This window comes from Stenella coeruleoalba, assembly GCF_951394435.1.
Source record: "Stenella coeruleoalba genome assembly, chromosome: 6".
Taxonomy (NCBI): domain Eukaryota; kingdom Metazoa; phylum Chordata; class Mammalia; order Artiodactyla; family Delphinidae; genus Stenella; species Stenella coeruleoalba.
The window spans coordinates 95,593,171-95,611,039 of NC_137151.1; the positions used below are offsets into that span (position 1 = coordinate 95,593,171).

Here is a 17,869-nt window from a genome sequence, read left to right on the forward strand (position 1 = left end):
GTTTTACAGGCTGTAGAGGGTGATCACACTTCAGTTGGAATTTTGGGCATTAGTAATGTCCAGCCTCTCTTGCTTCTTATCCAGTGGCTTCCAGAGCTAGAATCCCATGACCTGCAAATCTTCATCTCTGATTGGCTGAAAAGAATTTGTTGTATTAATAGGCAAAGTCGAACTACTTGTGTCAATGCAAACATGGGAATTAGAATCATTGAAACCCTTAATTCCCATTCTTCCCTCCATCGAACTTGTGCTGAGAACTTGATTGCACTCCATGGTTCATTGGGGAGTCAGTCAGTGAGCTCAGAAGAAATCCGTCAACTACTAAGATTGTTGAGAGTGGATGAATCCGAGTACATTCACCCCTATACCACTCTTGTAACTCGAGCAATCCTGACAATGGCCCGAAAACAAAGTCTAGAGAGTGCACTGCAGTATTTTAATTTGTCACATAGTATGGCAGGAATTTCTGTGCCTTCCATACAGAAATGGCCAGGGTCTGCCTTTTCTTTCAATGCTTGGTTTTGCTTAGATCAGGATCAGTTGACTCTTGGCAATGCTAACAAAGGAGGAAAAAGAAAACAATTATACAGGTACTGGTACAAGTTATGGAATATAAATGAATACTGTCATAATATATGCTGTGATTCTTAAACAGGAAAACGTTTTTCTAAGCATCTATTTTTTTATTCCTGGAATACCGTTTTTTTTAAAAAACTTTTATTTTATTTTTATTTATTTATTTATTTATTTTGCGGTAGCGGGCCTCTCACTGTTGTGGCCTCTCCTGCTGCGGAGCATAGGCTCCAGACGCGCAGGCTCAGCAGCCATGGCTCATGGGCCCAGCTGCTCCGCGGCATGTGGGATCTTCCTGGACCGGGGCACGAACCCGTGTCCTCTGCGTCGGCAGGCAGACTCTCAACCACTGCGCCACCAGGGAAGCCCCTATTTTATTTAATTTATTTATTTATTTATTTATTTATGGCTGCATTGGGTCTTCGTTGCTGCACGCGGGCTTTCTCTAGTTGCAGCGAGTGGGGGCTACTCTTCATTGTGGTGCACGGGCTTCTCATTGCAGTGGCTTCTCTTGTTGCGGAGCACGGGCTCTAGGCGTGCAGGCTTCAGTAGTTGTGGCACACGGGCTCAGTAGTTGTGGCTCGCGGGCTCTAGAGCGCAGGCTTAGTAGTTGCGGTACACGGGCTTAGTTGCTCTGCGGCATGTGGGATCTTCCCATACCAGGACTCAAAACTGTGTCCCCTGCTTTGGCAGGCGGATTCTTAACCACTGCGCCACCAGGGAAGTCCTAAGCATCTACTTTTTAAATGTACAACAATTTATCTGAAGCCTCTCCTCCTTAGGGGGCGTACACAGTTTAATTATAAGTGCTTTGTTGCTTTCATAATAATAGTTGTATATCTCAAATATTTTGCTAGTTAAGTTCTGAAACTAATTTGGAAACAAAGTTCCTTCTTAAAATTATTGTAAAAGTGGAGGAAAAAGGAATAGTAAACTTGAAAATGAATGGTGATTTCTCTGTTCTATTGAGGATGCTACTATATATTTATATGAAGGACCAGAAAAACCTATGTGTTTCCAAACTTAGTTACTTCAGTAACTAATACATTTTAATATGCCTTGTGATTTTTAAGACTTTATTCATTCTTTCTGAATCTTATTTGGAAGAATTTTGAAGATTTGAAAGTTTATAGTTTTGCTAGAGTTTGCTAATGGCATTCTGTGTATAAGGCTACCTTTTATAATTTACTAAACTGCTATGCCCAGAAAAGGTTTAAAAATCAACTTTGAGGCAAGGTGGGATTGATGGTGTGTGACAATAGAATGTAAGCCACAGTGTGTTTTGTAAAGATATTCATGATGAAGTTATGGTTTTGTGTGTCCCAGTGATGATGAAACTGTACAACTGACTTCAAAAGTTCTGATAATACATACTTTTGTTAGCTTTTTTACAGGAAGTGGCATGGGTTTTGAAGCTTTTATTACCCATTCAGGTATGTTGGTTGTGGCAGTGTGCACGAAAAGAGAATATGCAACAGTTATGCTTCCTGACCACAGTTTCTGTGATTCCCTCTGGGTAAGGCTTTAGGGCATCACATCTAACTTCTGGGTTCTTTCCTTTTAAAAAAAACACATGTTTGGTGTGTGTACATCAGGTGTTATCATCTGCTTGTTGAGAGTTGATTAATTTTATGTTAAAGTTCTATTCATGTTGAAGTTTACCTATAAAGGAGTTAATACCATTTATCATAATCTCAGCGGTAATCATTTTTCTGCTAAAAAAATTAGATTGAAATGTTATATTTCTTTCAAGTTTTCTAGAATCAAATTTGATTTTGAATTACAATTTAAAATGAGAGCAGAAATTGTTAAAAAACAATGCATTTCTGTTGCTTTTCTTAAAAAATAAAATGCTTCTCATTAGAAACATTAATTCTAAAGAACACTCATAGACTTGGAAAATGCAGAAAAGGTACTATGTTACAATTGTGTGTAGATTTTCTAGAATAGTCAGAAGGTCTTTTATAGTACTACAGGCAAAATTGTTACTTTAACAGCATCATTTTAATCAGCGTTTAATTATGCTTAAACTTACTCTTCTACCTTTCACACAAACTAGTTATATAGTAATACTCTGAAAACATTTGTTATTGCAAAGACTTAATGTAATTTTTACTTTTTAAATATATGTTTTACTTTACCAGCACAACATAACCATTGTTCACATGCCTGGAAAAAGGCCCTTTGGTCAGAGCCTTGTATATATCTATGACAATGGACAGCAGAAGGTCTCTGCCCCTCTGAGATTTCCTGCCACGAATGAAGTAAGCACATCTAACCTACTCTTTTTTTTTTTTAATAAATATTTATTTTATTATTTATTTATTTTCCTTTTTTTGCGGGGTGGTCGTGTCAGGTCTTAGTTGCAGCACATGGGATCTTTGTTGAGGCATACAGGATCTTTCCTTAGGCACACGGGTTCTCTCTAGTTGTGGTGTGTGGGTTTTCTCTCTCTAGTTGTGATGCGCGTGGGCGACAGGGCGCGTGGGCGACAGGGCACGTGGGCTCCAGAGCATGTGGGCTCTATAGCTTGCGACACGCGGGCTCTCTCATTGAGGCGCGCGGGCTTAGTTGCCCCATGGCTTGTGGGATCTCAGTTCCCTGAGCAGGGATCGAACCCGCACTCCCTGCATTGTAGGGTGGATTCTTTACCACTGGACCACCAGGGAAGTCCCTAACCTACTCTTTATGGGACCAGTTGATTGCAAACTCTTGAAAAATTTTTCAGTTTAATGTATAAGCTTCTGTTTATTCTAAATATGTGCCTGTAAGTCTTAGTGTTTTCTGCATACTAAGATATAGTAAGTTAATATTTAATTCTGTTAGCCTGTCGTCATTAGATGAAGTCAGACAACATATAATAAAAAAAAACAATTCAAGAAAGAAACAAATGTAATTAAAGTCTTAGAAGAATAGACTCATAACAGGAAAGCCAAAGAAATTGAATAGAGCAGGACAAAGGATCATTTAATAAAGCTCTCCAGGTATACCAGATATTTAGATGCACTCTTTTTCCATCATCGAATTTTTCATTGATTTTAAAACAACAATGAAGAAACCTTAAATATTTACATTGTAGTTAGGGATAAGATAGAATTTATTTACTGAGGTGATTCTTAAGCAACATTAGTGTGAAAGTTCTTTGAGAATTTTTGGACATTTTTGAAAGGGCCTTTTCTGAAGATAATGGAATGGATTCGATTATTTTCCAAGTCCCTCTAGGATTCCAGTAATTTCTTGTTGCTGTTCATGTCTATGATCACTTCAGGATAATCTGTAATTAGCAGTATTATACTGATGTGTAATTCTCTGCTTATAAATTTTAAGGGAGAAAGGTGGTTTTCTCTACTTTAGAATATAGTGAAGTAAAAAAGCTTTTACTAAATACTCAATTAAATGAGTAAATTAAATTGTGAGTAAATTAAACTCATTAAAATTAAATGTGTAAAATTAAATGAGTAAATTAAATTCAGTAAATGAGTATTTACTAAATACTCATTAAAATTAAAATTTAATTACTCATTAAAAATTCAAACTTTACGGAAGGATGTAAAGTGAGTTATAAAAGTAATGCATCCAAATCCCATAGGCCAAATGTAACATCTGTAATGATATCTTATGTATACACACACATGCACACAGCATGATCCACTAAAAACAAAACTTTGTTTTTCAGTGTATTGCTTAATTTTATGTACTGTTTTAAATATGAGAATAGAGATTTAATTAAAATGTGTAATTTATTTTATTTGTTTGTTTCTTACTTTTAGCCTTTTATTTCTTGCTGCATTGGTTCAGCTGGGCAAAGAACCACCACTCCTCCACCATCCCAAATCCCAGATCCACCTTTTTCTTCTCCCATTACCCCTCATCGAACATCATTTGGTGGAATTTTGTCATCAGCTTCCTGGGGAGGAACAATGGAAAAATCAAAGTTGATTACCAAATTGATATCAGCTGGAACACAAGACAGTGAATGGGGGTGTCCCACATCTCTGGAGGGTCAGCTGGGGTCTGTTATCATCTTCTATGAAGCACTGCAGCCTCTTCAGGTGAAGGCATTATATTTAGCAGGTGAGCATGTACCATCATACTGCCTAATTAAACTGAAATAGTTTTTTCTGTTGCCTAAATATATTCTGAAGAATATATTTGATCTAAAGAATGTACAGTTGGCCATTGAACAACTCTAGGGTTAGGGGTGCCAACCCTTCATGAAGTCAAAAATCCACATATAACTTATGTCGACCCTCCATATATATGCAGTTCCTTTGTATGCATGGTTCTGCATCTGCGGATTGTGGTACTGTCTATTTACTATTGAAAACAATCCACATATGAGTGGACCTACACAGTTCACCTCATGTTGTTCGAGGGTCAACTATATTTGTTTTAACTGGAACTGAAAGGGAAGAAAAAGCCCACCACACATCATACTTTTACTCCCCTTAGCTTTATTGAGATATTGACATTATAACATACATAAGTTTAAGGTATGCAATGTGCTGATTTGATACACGTATACCCTGCAAAATGATTACTGTAATAAAGTTGGTTAACACCTCCATACCCTCACATAATTACCATTTTTTAACGTGTGTGATGATAACATTTAAGATTTACTCTCTTCACAACTTTCAAGTACATTATAATTAATTATAGTATACTATACATTTTTTGATATGCATAAAAAAACAAAACTTTGAGAAATATTTCAAATATCATCCATAATACTGCCTGTGTTAGTCTATTAGGACTGCTATAACAAAATACCACAGACCAGATAGCTTAAACACTATTTTCTCAGAATTCTGGAAGCTAGAATTCAAGATCAAGTTTCCGTCAGGCTTGGTCTCTGGTGAATCCTCTATTCCTGGCTTGTAGATGGCTGCCTTCTTGCTCTGTCCTCACATGGAATATGTTCTCTGTGTGTATGTGCAGAGAGAGATCTCTGCTGTCTTTTCCTCTTCTTGTAAGGGGCCCTATTGAATTAGGGCCCGACTTTTATGACATCATTTATCCTTAATTACCCCTTACAGGCCCTATCTCCAAATACAGTCACACTGGGGGTTAGAGCTTCAACATAGGAATTTTGAGTGGGCGAGTACACAATTCAATCTATAATACTGCCGGTGCTTTTGACAGATTTTAATACATTGATGAAACAAAGTGTAAGTTTGTCTTCATAAGAAGTCACACAACTGATTCTGGAGTCATATGAGTCTTATTCAAAACTTGTCATTTTTATAATTTATATAGTAATATATCTGAAGAATTCATGAAGGCATTAGAATTAGGAGCTCTTGGATAAAATTACAAGTTTTTGTTTTTGCTTTTACTTTTTCATTTGGCTCTGATTTTATTTTTATTTTTTGGATTTTTTTTTGGTTGTTTTTTTTGCAGTACACGGGCCTCTCACTGTTGTGGCCTCTCCCATTGTGGAGCACAGGCTCCAGACGTGCGGGCTCAGTGGCCATGGCTCACGGGCCCAGCCGCTCCGTGGCATGTGGGATCGGACCGGGGCGCGAACCCATGTCCTCTGCATCGGCAGGTGGACTCTCAACCACTGCGCCACCAGGGAAGCCCTTGGCTCTGATTTTAAAGATACACACTGGTTGTTATTGGATCATAACTATTTGCAAAATTCAGGAGTTAAGCCTATAAGTAGTTATGTACATTAACTCTGCAGCTTAGCTTATTATTTGTCAGAATGTCTTTTTTTAGATTACATGGAGTTTTGAGATGGATGTCTCTGTCCACACTTAAAAAGTTTGTATTAGAACCTTGTCGTTACTTTAAAACTCACCAAAGTATTTGAAGTTGACCTTTAATCTAAATAAATTCCAAGTTAATAATAAGTCATTTAGTGTAGTCATTATAGCTATATAGTTTGGATTTTGCTCTTACAATTTTCCTACTTAAAATTCTACTCTTATAAATAATAATTATTTGTTATGTATTATAATGATTATTTTTAATGGCTACATAATATTTCATTAGATTCATAATGCATGATTTACTTAGGTTGTTTATAATTTTTAATAGTTATAAACTTCAAAGATTAAATATGATGAACTATTGTACCAATTTTTTTTTTTTTTGTATTTTGATGGATTTGCTTATGATAAGTTCCCAGGATAAATATTCAAAGGGTGTGAATATTTTTATAGATCTCAATACATGTTACCTACTCAGTTTTCATAACGGATATAACAATTGACAGTGCCTACCAGTAACACATAAGTATATCCAACTCACTACAGCCTCATTAAGATGGAATGGTAAATACTGTTTCCTCCATTTTTTGATGTCAGATGGAACCTTGCTTTAATTTGTAGTTTTCTTTTTGTTTTTTTTTTTAGTAAGGTCAAGAGTTTTTTCCTACTCATTTGCTGTTCCATTTCTGTGATATCTATTCACATTATTGATTGGTTGTTTTGCTGTTTTATCTTACAAATTTGAATTGTTTTACATTTGATAAATGTATAAACTTTGTTATGTTTTATATTAGTTTTTAATGCTATATAAAATTTCCTTTCTGTAGTAGAGATTGATCTACCCCCTCTCCGAACTTTACTAGGTGTTAGACGAATTGGATGTGATATAAAAATAAAGTACATTTTGGCTAATGTGTTTTAACTGTGTTATATAAGAAGCTTGAAACAGCTTAATTAAAATTTTTTTTCTGATTACACAGACCTGAGGAGGCCATATATATTCAATGATTTGTGTGTGTATGTGTGTATAAATAATTTTCAGGTCCAAACTGTTTAAGCCCTTGGAAATTTCAAGAGTCTGACATGGCTGACCTGCCTGGTAACATCCTTCTTCACTACACTGCAAAGGTCAGAGTAAATGCATGGACTGTCCATCTAGCTGTAACTATGCTGTGAACTAAAATTCCATTTTTATTCCTTTTGTCATTTCAGTGGGTAATTGAGAAGAAGGGGCTTGAATTACTGTTAAAAATTATTAATTTTCAAAAGAAGACGAGAAGCAGTAAAAATTAAGCTGCAGTTCTCAGCTGTGGTTCAAGTGTTATCATTATGTCATCCCAGTCGTATGAATGGAAATGGTTATAGTGGGAATTTGTACTAATGAATCAACTTCAGTAAATGAAATTGTTTAAATGTATTCTTCTTTTTTGGAAGGAGAGTTGAAACAGAATTGTGCTCAACTTTTTCTTTGTTTATTTTTTAAATTTTTTGGCTGTGCGGCTTGTGGGATCTTAGTTCCCTGACCAGGGAATGAACCTGGGCCCTCGGCAGTGAGAGCGCAGAGTTCTAACCACTGGACTGCCAGGGAATTCCCTGTTTATTTTTAAAATGTGGTTAACAAGAAAACAAAAGAAATGTTTACATCAGAAGGAGAAGAAAAGCTACATATACGCATACCATGCCCAGTCCTTTTTCCTTCAAGAAAAGTCGTTTATCTAGTGAAAGTAATTGAGGTTAGCAAGGGCTGAGGGAAAGATCAAAGGTAGAACTGGGAGGAAGAAAAGGGAGAAGTGGCATAAACAATATTAATTGCCTTCATTATATTTAATGTTACTTTAACCCAGAAGTTGCTTCTGTTGTGTGATATTATACATCATAGACCTTTCCCCCGCTAGTTGAACCAGCTAGTACATTGTCATAATTTATTACTTTGAACACTTGTTTATGTGTAACCTAATAAAATTTACTTGTCAGGTGGTATTTCCCCTTAACTTTTAATTTTGATTAATTTCAAACCTAGAGAGAAGTTGAAAGAATGGTAAAGTGAAATCCTGTATACTCTTTACCTAAATTCACCAGTTACTAACATTTTGCTGCACTTGGTCTTCATCTGTCTATCTCAAATCATTTGTGAAAGCAGATCAACATAGCAATCAAGACACTTTACTCCTAAACTTTACAACATAATCATTAACCTCCCTGAGAAAATGATCAATAATTCATGTCCTTTACAACCCATGTTCAAATTTTCCCAGTTTTCCCCAAAATATTTGTTGAGCCTTTTAAAAATTTAATCTTGGATCCATTTGAACATTGCATTGGTTATAATATCTCTTGAGTCTCTTATTTTTTATTTGTTTGGTTTTTATAATACTTTTTCCCAAGGATATACATGTTTGTTTACCAAACTAGATTTTAAGTTATTTCCTGGCAGGGACTATCTCTTTCTTTTTTTCCTCCAGGGACTATCTCTTATACTTATTTTCATTACAACTATTCCGTATAGCTGGATAGGAAATAATTGGACTTAATCTCACTAATCGGTGACATGTCTAGACATGTGATGACTAACTGAGTCTTTTTGGCATATCCTTTTTTCAAAGTAACTTTGATTTTAATAATATTAAGGTTGAATTTTTACTTTTGGAAGTAAAAATTCTGTAATATTTAAAATAGCTATTTTTGGTCACAAAACCCGATATGACAAATATATACAATAAAACAGTTTATTGGAGGAACATTTCTTGAAAATGGTAACATATCATGATACAAGAATTCTGTGGTTAAATAACGTTGAGGGAATGTTGCATTCTGTATATCCTTCTTGGAGATGGATTATACACTTGAAAAATTCTGCTTATAAAGAAACTAGTTCACATTTGTTTTATCCTACTTTTTCACCAGTTATTTGAACATAGAACACATTTTGATTTTCATTTCACTTATTAACAAGTGGTAGTTTGGGAAAAGCTACTCCAGGAAATTTTAACAGTCAACAGTTTTTCATCTTTGTACTTATTTGTAGGAGGTGTTTAACCATCAATTTAAAATTTTTTGAGTGTTCTCTTTGTGCCAAGAGTTGTCTGAACTTTTAGGATACAAAGATGAGTAAGTTAAAACCTCTGGCTTTAAGAAGCTTACAGTCTAAAGTGAAATAAATGTGTAAAAAATAAGTGCAATATAATTTTATAAGCATTTTTTAGCTACCATTTATTCGGTGTTTACAATGTATTAAGCACTATGCTAAATGTTTCACATGTACTGTTTCACTTAATCTTTACAAAAGCTCGGAGGGTTATGTTCTACTCTTTGTATCTTTTCTAAGCTCTAGTTGTCTGAGGCTGAGGAAAGATAAGTAACTTGCCTAGCCTCATAATTCTAGTTGATACCTAACCTGTTTAATGCTTAACCACTATACAATATTTTTGTGTTGGAATTATATACAGAATACAGTGTGGGTACAAAGGAAGAGTGGTTGGTTCTTCCAGGAGGATAGAATATCATAGAAAAGATGGTTTGATTTGTGTTTTAAAAGGCGGAGTAAAGGGAGGGATGTTCAGTGAGCAACACCTACAAAGGCATAGAATGTAAAGCTGGATTCTGTGTGTATTTGGGTATAGGTCACTGAGTGGGAGCAGTTGGCCAGAAATGAAGTTAGAGGGCCAAGTGGAGGCCAGATCATAGCAAACCTCTTATGCCAGGCTAAATAGTAGGCAATGGATAGGATTTTAAGAAGAGTGATATGATCAGGTTTGCATTTTAGAAAAAGGTCTTGAGCTACAGTGTCAAAGTTGTATTGGAGAGAGAGACTGGAGGCAGTCATACCATAGGGAGATTACTGTGTTTGGACAGGTCATAGATACATAGTACCAAACTAAGGTAGTAATTGGAGAAAGACTTTTCTGTCTCGGAGACTAATACAGTTTACATTGAGTTAAATGTAAACTCAATTTACATTTACTTTATTAAATCAATGTTTCTCAGTTGCCTTAAGAGAAAAGCAACAACCACATCATCTGTGCTAAAATTTGTAGGTTTCTTTATTTTCTTTTGGTCTGGGGATTAGATTCAAGAATGTTTCATTATCTGCCAGTTCACAGGTTACATGTGAGGTTCCCTGGTTTATAAACCTTTATGGAAGTTAACAAATAACTTTAACAGTTTCTAGAGTTGCAGACAAAGCTCTTAATTTGAATATAACTAAAATTGTCAGTCAGTAATATAAGGGAAAATAATGTCTTGTGCCTGTGGTTTGATTTTTGTATTGTGATATAATTTTCTGTACTAATGGGAATAAAACATTGAATTTTTTAAAAAGTCAAAAATCTGTTTGCATATATTGGTTTAGAATAGAAGGAATTTTAAACTATGTGATTGGTAAATGGTAAGTTCTAGCTAATCCTTATCTGTCAGATGACAAGCAGCAGTGACCTGCATTTGATGAGTGAATGCATTAGAATCTAGTCCCTGATTCTTTTAAAAGACAATCAGAGAATAGTAATACTAAACTTAATATTGTAAGCATCTTATCCTTGACTATACTATATACCTTTTAAAATTATGGTGAAATGTTCCATATATAGTTAAAGTTATGTTTTGTCTTCATTGTTCTTAGCTGTTTGCCATATTTTTCTTTTATTTTTAGGCCTGCAAAAATTCAATCTGTCTTGATTTATCTACTAATTGTTTGCATGGAAGGTTAACAGGAAACAAAGTAGTAAACTGGGACATTAAGGTAAGTTAATGATGAACGATGGGCAACGTATTATTTAAGTGTACTGATCCTTTAAAAACTTTTGTCTTTTGAGCACCACCAGATTGATCTGAATAAGTCCTGTTTAAAATGTTTGCAGATACACAGTTTGAAGGGTAATAAATAAGTAGTTGAATGACTATTTGATTTGTTTGTAACGTAATTACCTTTTTAAACTATGCCATGAGCTTAGCAGTTTTCATAAGAAAAATATGCTGCCCTCGTTAATAGCTCCACTTTTAAGGTATTTAATCCCTAAAACTGTGTAACAGATTTCAACCCCTCAGAGACTTCTTTGATTATCCCTTTTCTCCTATATCACATTCGTCTCCTGTCCATCAGCTTTAAACAAACTTAGATCTTTCCTCTCTGAGGTTAAAGATGAGTAATTTTTCCTCTTCTTCATAACCCCGTCTAGCCATTATATCTTGTCTGCCTTTTTCATGTGCCTCATATTTATGTCTTAGCTGGATGTAATGTCTTTGCTTCTATTTAAAGTCCTCTACTTATTTCCCAAGATGGAGTTAACTATTCTTGTCAGGAGTACCTATAGCAGTTTCTATTATTTCACTTATCATTGTGAATAGTTAACTGTTTGCTTGCTTGATTCTCCAGTAGTCCTTAAGAACTTCAAAGGAGGGAACACTGCTTTTTCCCCCAGTGCCTGGCACAGGGATACATAATAACATTGTTGACTGAGTGATTAAACTAGTAAAGATTATTTGGGCTAATGTGAAAGTCAGAGATATCCTATTTCTAAAATACAGGATTTCCTTAAAAGATATATTAAATAGAAATTACAGCCTAAGTAAAATAAAAATAAATATAAAATATAGTTATACTGGAACTTGCTGATAAATCAGCAAAACAACAACAAAACTTTTGTCTTCTAGTCATTTAATACCAATAAAATATGCTTATTGTTTCAATGAACAGAAATCATTAGGATAATTCTTCTATGTAAAAATGAATCCATAAGTTTGTTTTAATCTCATGTTATTCATGTGGTATAAAGCTTTTTTCTCTTTGACTTTGAGATAAGAACACCTATTCTTACCTGTTAGCATAGTAAGATTTATGACTTGTTTGCCAATTTGTAAGTTTTTTCAATTTGAATTTTATTGTATTTATTTTTATACAGCATGTTCTTATTAGTTATCTATTTTTTACATATTAGTGTATATATGTCAATCCCAATCTCCCAATTCATCCCACCCACCCCCACATACCCCCCCCACCCGCTTTCTCCCCCTTGGTTTCCATACGTTTGTTCTCTACATCTGTGTCTCTATTTCTGCCTTGCAAACCAGTTCATCTGTACCATTTTTCTAGATTCCACATATATTCGTTAATATACGATATTTGCTTCTCTTTTTCTGACTTACTTCACTCTGTATGACAGTCTCTAGATCCATCCACATCTCTACAAAAGACCCAATTTCGTTCCTTGTTATGGCTGAGTAATATTCCATTGTGTATATGTACCACATCTTTATCCATTCGTCTGTCGATGGGGATTTAGGTTGCTTCCATGACCTGGCTATTGTAAATAGTGCTGCAATGAACATTGGGGTGCATGTGTCTCTTTGAATTATGGTTTTCTCTGGGTATATGCCTAGTAGTGGGATTGCTGGGTCATATGGTAATTCTATTTTTAGTTTTTTAAGGACCCTCCATACTGTTCTCCATAATGTCTGTATCAATTTACATTCCCACCAGCAGTGCAAGAGTGTTCCCTTTTCTCCACACCCTCTCCGGCATTTGTTGCTTGTAGGTTTTCTGATGATGCCCATTCTAACTGGTGTGAGATAATACCTCATTGCAGTTTTGATTTGTGTTTCTCTAGTAATTAGAGATGTTGAGTAGCTTTTCATGTGCCTCTTGGCCATCTGTATGTCTTCTTTGGAGAAATGTCTATTTAGGTCTTCTGCCCATTTTTTGATTGGGTTGTTTGTCTTTTTAATATTGAGCTGCATGATCTGTTTATGTATTTTGGAGATTAATCCTTAGTTGAGATAAGGACACTTATTCTTACCTGTTTACATAGTAAGATTTATGATGTGTTTGCCAATTCGTAAGTTAACTTTTGATGTCATGTATAAGATTGGTTTTGTAAGGATAGTTTTATGGATTACTTATATAGAGAAAGCTGATTATTTGTGTTATACATTATACTTGAAAATCAAAGCAGTCTTTGTTGCCTTGAGTATAGATATGTAGAAATCAAAAAGGAACAGAATTATCAAGAACAAGACTATTGCTTTTTTATACTGAAGCAAAATCAAAGCCAAAAAAAGTTAAATGACATGACAACTGGGGAAAAAAACACTTCCCATCCAAAATTCTAGTTTACTTACTGTAAAAAGCCTTTAAAAATCAATATGAAAAACAGGCAAAGACTATGAAGAGGTGGTTTACGGACTTAAGGTATGTAAACACAGCAGTTCAGAACATTTTAGCAGTTAATAATAGCTAATCTTATATAACACCCATTGTATGTCAGGCACTAAGCACTTTTCATGTATTAGCTTATCTCATCCTTGTAACAACTTTACAAAGTGGGAATTAATATTATCCTCATCTTACAGATGAAGAAACTGAGGCTAGGGGAATTAGTAACTTGTCTAAGATACTGAATATATTTTGTTAAGCTATCCAGAATAGTCAGTCACTTTGAACTTCAGTTGAAGCCACTCACTCCACCTTTTTTGTAAACTTAAAGTAGAGGAGTCAGTCATATTTGTACTGCAAATACATTCTTTTTTTTCATGACTTGTTCTCCTGTTTGTTGTGACTAATTGCCTTGTGACAGTTGTTACCTCTTATATCACTAGTGTTACGTGGTGAAGTCTACTTATGGGGTCATGTTTAGATTGCCTATGTTGGGAATTCGTAAACTTGGGAAAACAAAGGTGTATTAAAATGGTCTGGCCTTGTCTCTTGAGTATTGATTTTGGTGACCCTTGAGGCTGCTCTTTAAAGCATATACCTGTACAAGGGTTCCTTTAGCTTAGGCCATCATATACTTTACTTAAAGGTTTAGCAAATTGTAACCTCATACATGCTGTGTAGGTATTAAATGAGAAAATTGCCTGTGTTTTATAATTTTAAAAAATTGTAGTTTCCTCTTTCAGGACAGCATAAACTGCATAGGTGGAGTAAATGTACTTTTTCCTCTAATGGAACAAATCAGCCACTTTGGTGAAGGACAGATTCCTGAGGGATTGAATGAAAGCACAGTTCCTGAACTGATAACACCTGTAGAAGGAGATTGGGTGGTATTGAACTCCACAAAGGCATCAGGTATTAAGCTGAAATTAACGTGAACTAGTCATTGAGAAACTTGAGAATTAATTGAAAGATAGATTGAAATGTCTTGCTACCATGATGAAGAAACTTAACCATTTGTAGCTGAAGTAGTCCATCCCTAATTTTACTAATGGAGTTCAGAAAGTGCATAATACTTCAGTGAAAACACTTAAGATGTTGATTATACTCTTGACTATCCTTAGTTTGTACTGTTAGCAGAAATCGGACAACATTGTTAAATTTATGGTAGAGAAAATATTTACATGTTCATATAAGTATATAATATGCAGTCACTGATTTCTCTGATATTTATGTTCTGCAAGTGACCTTTGGATGCAAATTCCTGAACCAAATTCCTTGTTTGTTATAATATGCATATGATATAGAACATGTGATACAAAAGTGATGAGCATAATTATGATAATTAATGACATCTTCACAATTCCACAGAGTCAAGACTAGAGAGAAATTTAATTGCAACATTTATCTTGATTGTGAAACACTTTATTCAAAGACATCCTATTAACCAGGACAATCTTATTCACTCCCATGGAGTTGCCATTCTTGGTGCCTTACTTCAAAAGGTGAGCTAGTCTAACGTTATGTACATGTGACTGATGATTGTAATTACCAGTTAGTGTTGAGGTTTTTTTCTTTCCAATAAATAAATATATATATATATTTTTTATTAAATATATTTTTTAAATTATACTATTATAGCTTAAGTTATATTAATGGATATAATTTATTTCACAAGCCGCTTTTTAAAACTTGAATCACCTTATACAAGAACTACATATCTTACATAACAGTGTATAATCTTTGATATAAGGACCTTGTGTGTTAACTTTGGTATTTGGGATATTTCATCATTTAAAGACACTATTTTAGGAATATGTTCTAGAGTTACATCAGAAAAAATAATGTTTAAATTGTTTATATTTTTCTAACCAAGCGTTTTATATTTAGTAGATGTTCTGAATTAATCATTTCAAATTATAGCTTAATGACAGTTATTTAAACTGAACTTTACAGAACCCTCTTCTATTTGGATTTCAGGTGCCAAGCACCTTGATGGATGTTAATGTATTGATGGCAATTCAGTTACTCATTGAGCAGGTATCATTAGAGAAAAATATGCAGCTCCTGCAACAAATGTATCAGTATTTACTCTTTGACTTCCGTATTTGGAACCGTGGCGATTTTCCCTTTCGAATTGGTGAGAGCAGGCTGTTGGATAAATTTTATAGTTGTTTTAGAAATGTATTACTACTTATGTGACTTTATTTTAGGTATATAATTGAAGAGTGAACTTTCTATTTTAGGTCACATACAATATCTTTCCACCATCATCAAGGACAGCAGGAGAGTTTTCCGAAAGAAGTATGGTGTACAGTTTCTCCTAGATACACTTAGGATTTATTATGGGTATGATATCCTTATTCTTTCTCAGTTTGATATTGTTTCTGTTACTTGATTGGAACATCTAGATTGTTTATTTTCCAGCAGTTCTAATACCTTTAACTTCAGAGAGCCAGGATGTTGTGGAGGTTAAAATGATGAACAGTGGATCACATACACTGGGTTTGAATATTATGTTTCATTAATTGTCTAGCCATAGGCAACTTAGTCACCTTTTCTGTGCTAAAGTTTTCTGCTTTGTGACAAGGAGATAATAAAACTGTATGACTTCCTATGGTTGTTTTGAGGATTAAATTAAATGAATTAATAATGTGTAAAGCACATAGAACTGTGTCTGCTACATAGTATTGCATAAATATAAGCTGTTTTAACCATTTTTGTCTTAGTATTGCATAAATATAAGCTGTTTTAACTATTTATGTCTTTGTCATTGCAACTCCTAACTTCAAAAGGTTTTCCTTAAAAAGAAGAAGAAGCCAAAGATTCTATGAATTCTAATAATTACATGGAAACAACTTCTTTTAAACTATGAAATCTTTTATATATAAAAGTACAAAAATATAAAAATTTCAATTCTTGCCCATTTACTTTCTCTTTCAGGAGTGATTGTAAATATAGTGAGCTGTCTCTAGATGATATTCGAACAATAAGGACTTCTTTGTATGGACTAATTAAATATTTTCTGTGCAAAGGCGGAACTCATGAAGAGATACAAAGTATTATGGGTTATATATCTGCTATCAATGAAGAAGAACAGGTATTATGCTCTGGATAAATCTGTTATTACTTTTTAATAATTAAGTTGCTATATCATCTTCTTTTAAACTTACATGTAATATAGCATTTTAAGAGTAAAATGTTTATAGTGTCACATATAATATTATTAAGCAGTTAAAGAGGTAAATTTTATCTCCTAACTGAAAGTTTAATAAAATAAATGGCAGTGTAATAAAACATTTATTTTCTAGCTAATAGTAAAATATTAGCTAGAAAACAGTATGTGGAAATACTTGTCCTGGCAATTCTGAAATCTGTTTTCGTAGGCCACATGATGTATATTTAACTGTTATCAAAGTTACTAGGCAGATTTCTAACATGAATTTTAATATATCATAGGTTCATAAAAATTTTGCATAAAGAGTAAATTATAACTGTATTTCTATTTTTAAATACTTCTATGTACACTATTCATTTTTACCTCAGAACTACCCTTTAAGACAGTGGTTCTCAATGTATGGACCCACTTACCTGGGAATTTTTTAGAAATGCAAATATATGGCCAAATCAAGCCCTCCAGGTGATTCTGATGCATGGTAGAATTTGACCACGGATACAAAATATACAGACCAGGAATTACTCTTCCCATGTGCACATTTGGAAATAGATGTTCAGAGAGATTAGGTGACTTAAAAAGTTACACAGCTGATATACCTGGAAAAATAACCCATGTGTATTTACTGCTCTTTCTGTGCTCTTTCGGTATACCACTCTCAACACCAAATCTGAGCATCCTTAATTTATGTTGACTCAAATATTTTGCGCTCTATCATGATATATGCATTGTGTACTCAGTGGTTATTATAACTTCATAATTGGTAATATATAGAAGAGTTAACTTAGGCTATTTCCTTATAGGGTTGAACTACTTCAAAAGCTTCTCATATTTAGAATAATGAATAATCATCTTATTTCATGATAGCTGTATTGTCACCTGCTATGATTCATTGCCAATGATATTTTCTTGGTCAATTTAGTCAAACAATTATTTATTGAATACTTTTATTATACATATACATAGAGTAATACTAGATATTGTAGGTATTTAATGATGAAAGAATTATCATTTTTAGCCTAATGGAGGCAGGGATAGATAAGAAATGTTTATAAATAATTATGAAGCAAAAAAGAGTATGATAATATCTATAAGAGAAATATGAAGTCCCATGAGATTTTCACTGGAGAGTGTTACATGTTGAGGAGACTAGGAACGGCTTCATGGAAGAGATGGCTTTTCATATGGACCAAGCAGGATAGGAATGGTTCAGCGGGTGAATGTGAGTAGTGAGAGGATATACAAAAGGAAATGGAATAAGCC

At 34.1% G+C, this 17,869-nt stretch overlaps 1 protein-coding gene across 2 annotated transcripts in view; it reads left to right on the forward strand.

Moving 5' to 3' along the window:
* Positions 1-17,869, forward strand: part of NBEAL1 (neurobeachin like 1) — a 178,036-nt gene that overhangs the window by 68,228 nt on the left and 91,939 nt on the right. For both annotated transcript variants that reach the window (XM_079925384.1, XM_079925385.1), the window contains 11 exons: positions 10-590; positions 1,957-2,089; positions 2,718-2,837; positions 4,344-4,647; positions 7,333-7,418; positions 10,936-11,025; positions 14,178-14,346; positions 14,803-14,936; positions 15,412-15,571; positions 15,678-15,780; positions 16,375-16,531. In XM_079925384.1, the coding sequence (XP_079781510.1) occupies positions 10-590; positions 1,957-2,089; positions 2,718-2,837; positions 4,344-4,647; positions 7,333-7,418; positions 10,936-11,025; positions 14,178-14,346; positions 14,803-14,936; positions 15,412-15,571; positions 15,678-15,780; positions 16,375-16,531 (2,037 nt within the window). The remainder of the gene's footprint in view (positions 1-9; positions 591-1,956; positions 2,090-2,717; positions 2,838-4,343; positions 4,648-7,332; positions 7,419-10,935; positions 11,026-14,177; positions 14,347-14,802; positions 14,937-15,411; positions 15,572-15,677; positions 15,781-16,374; positions 16,532-17,869) is intronic.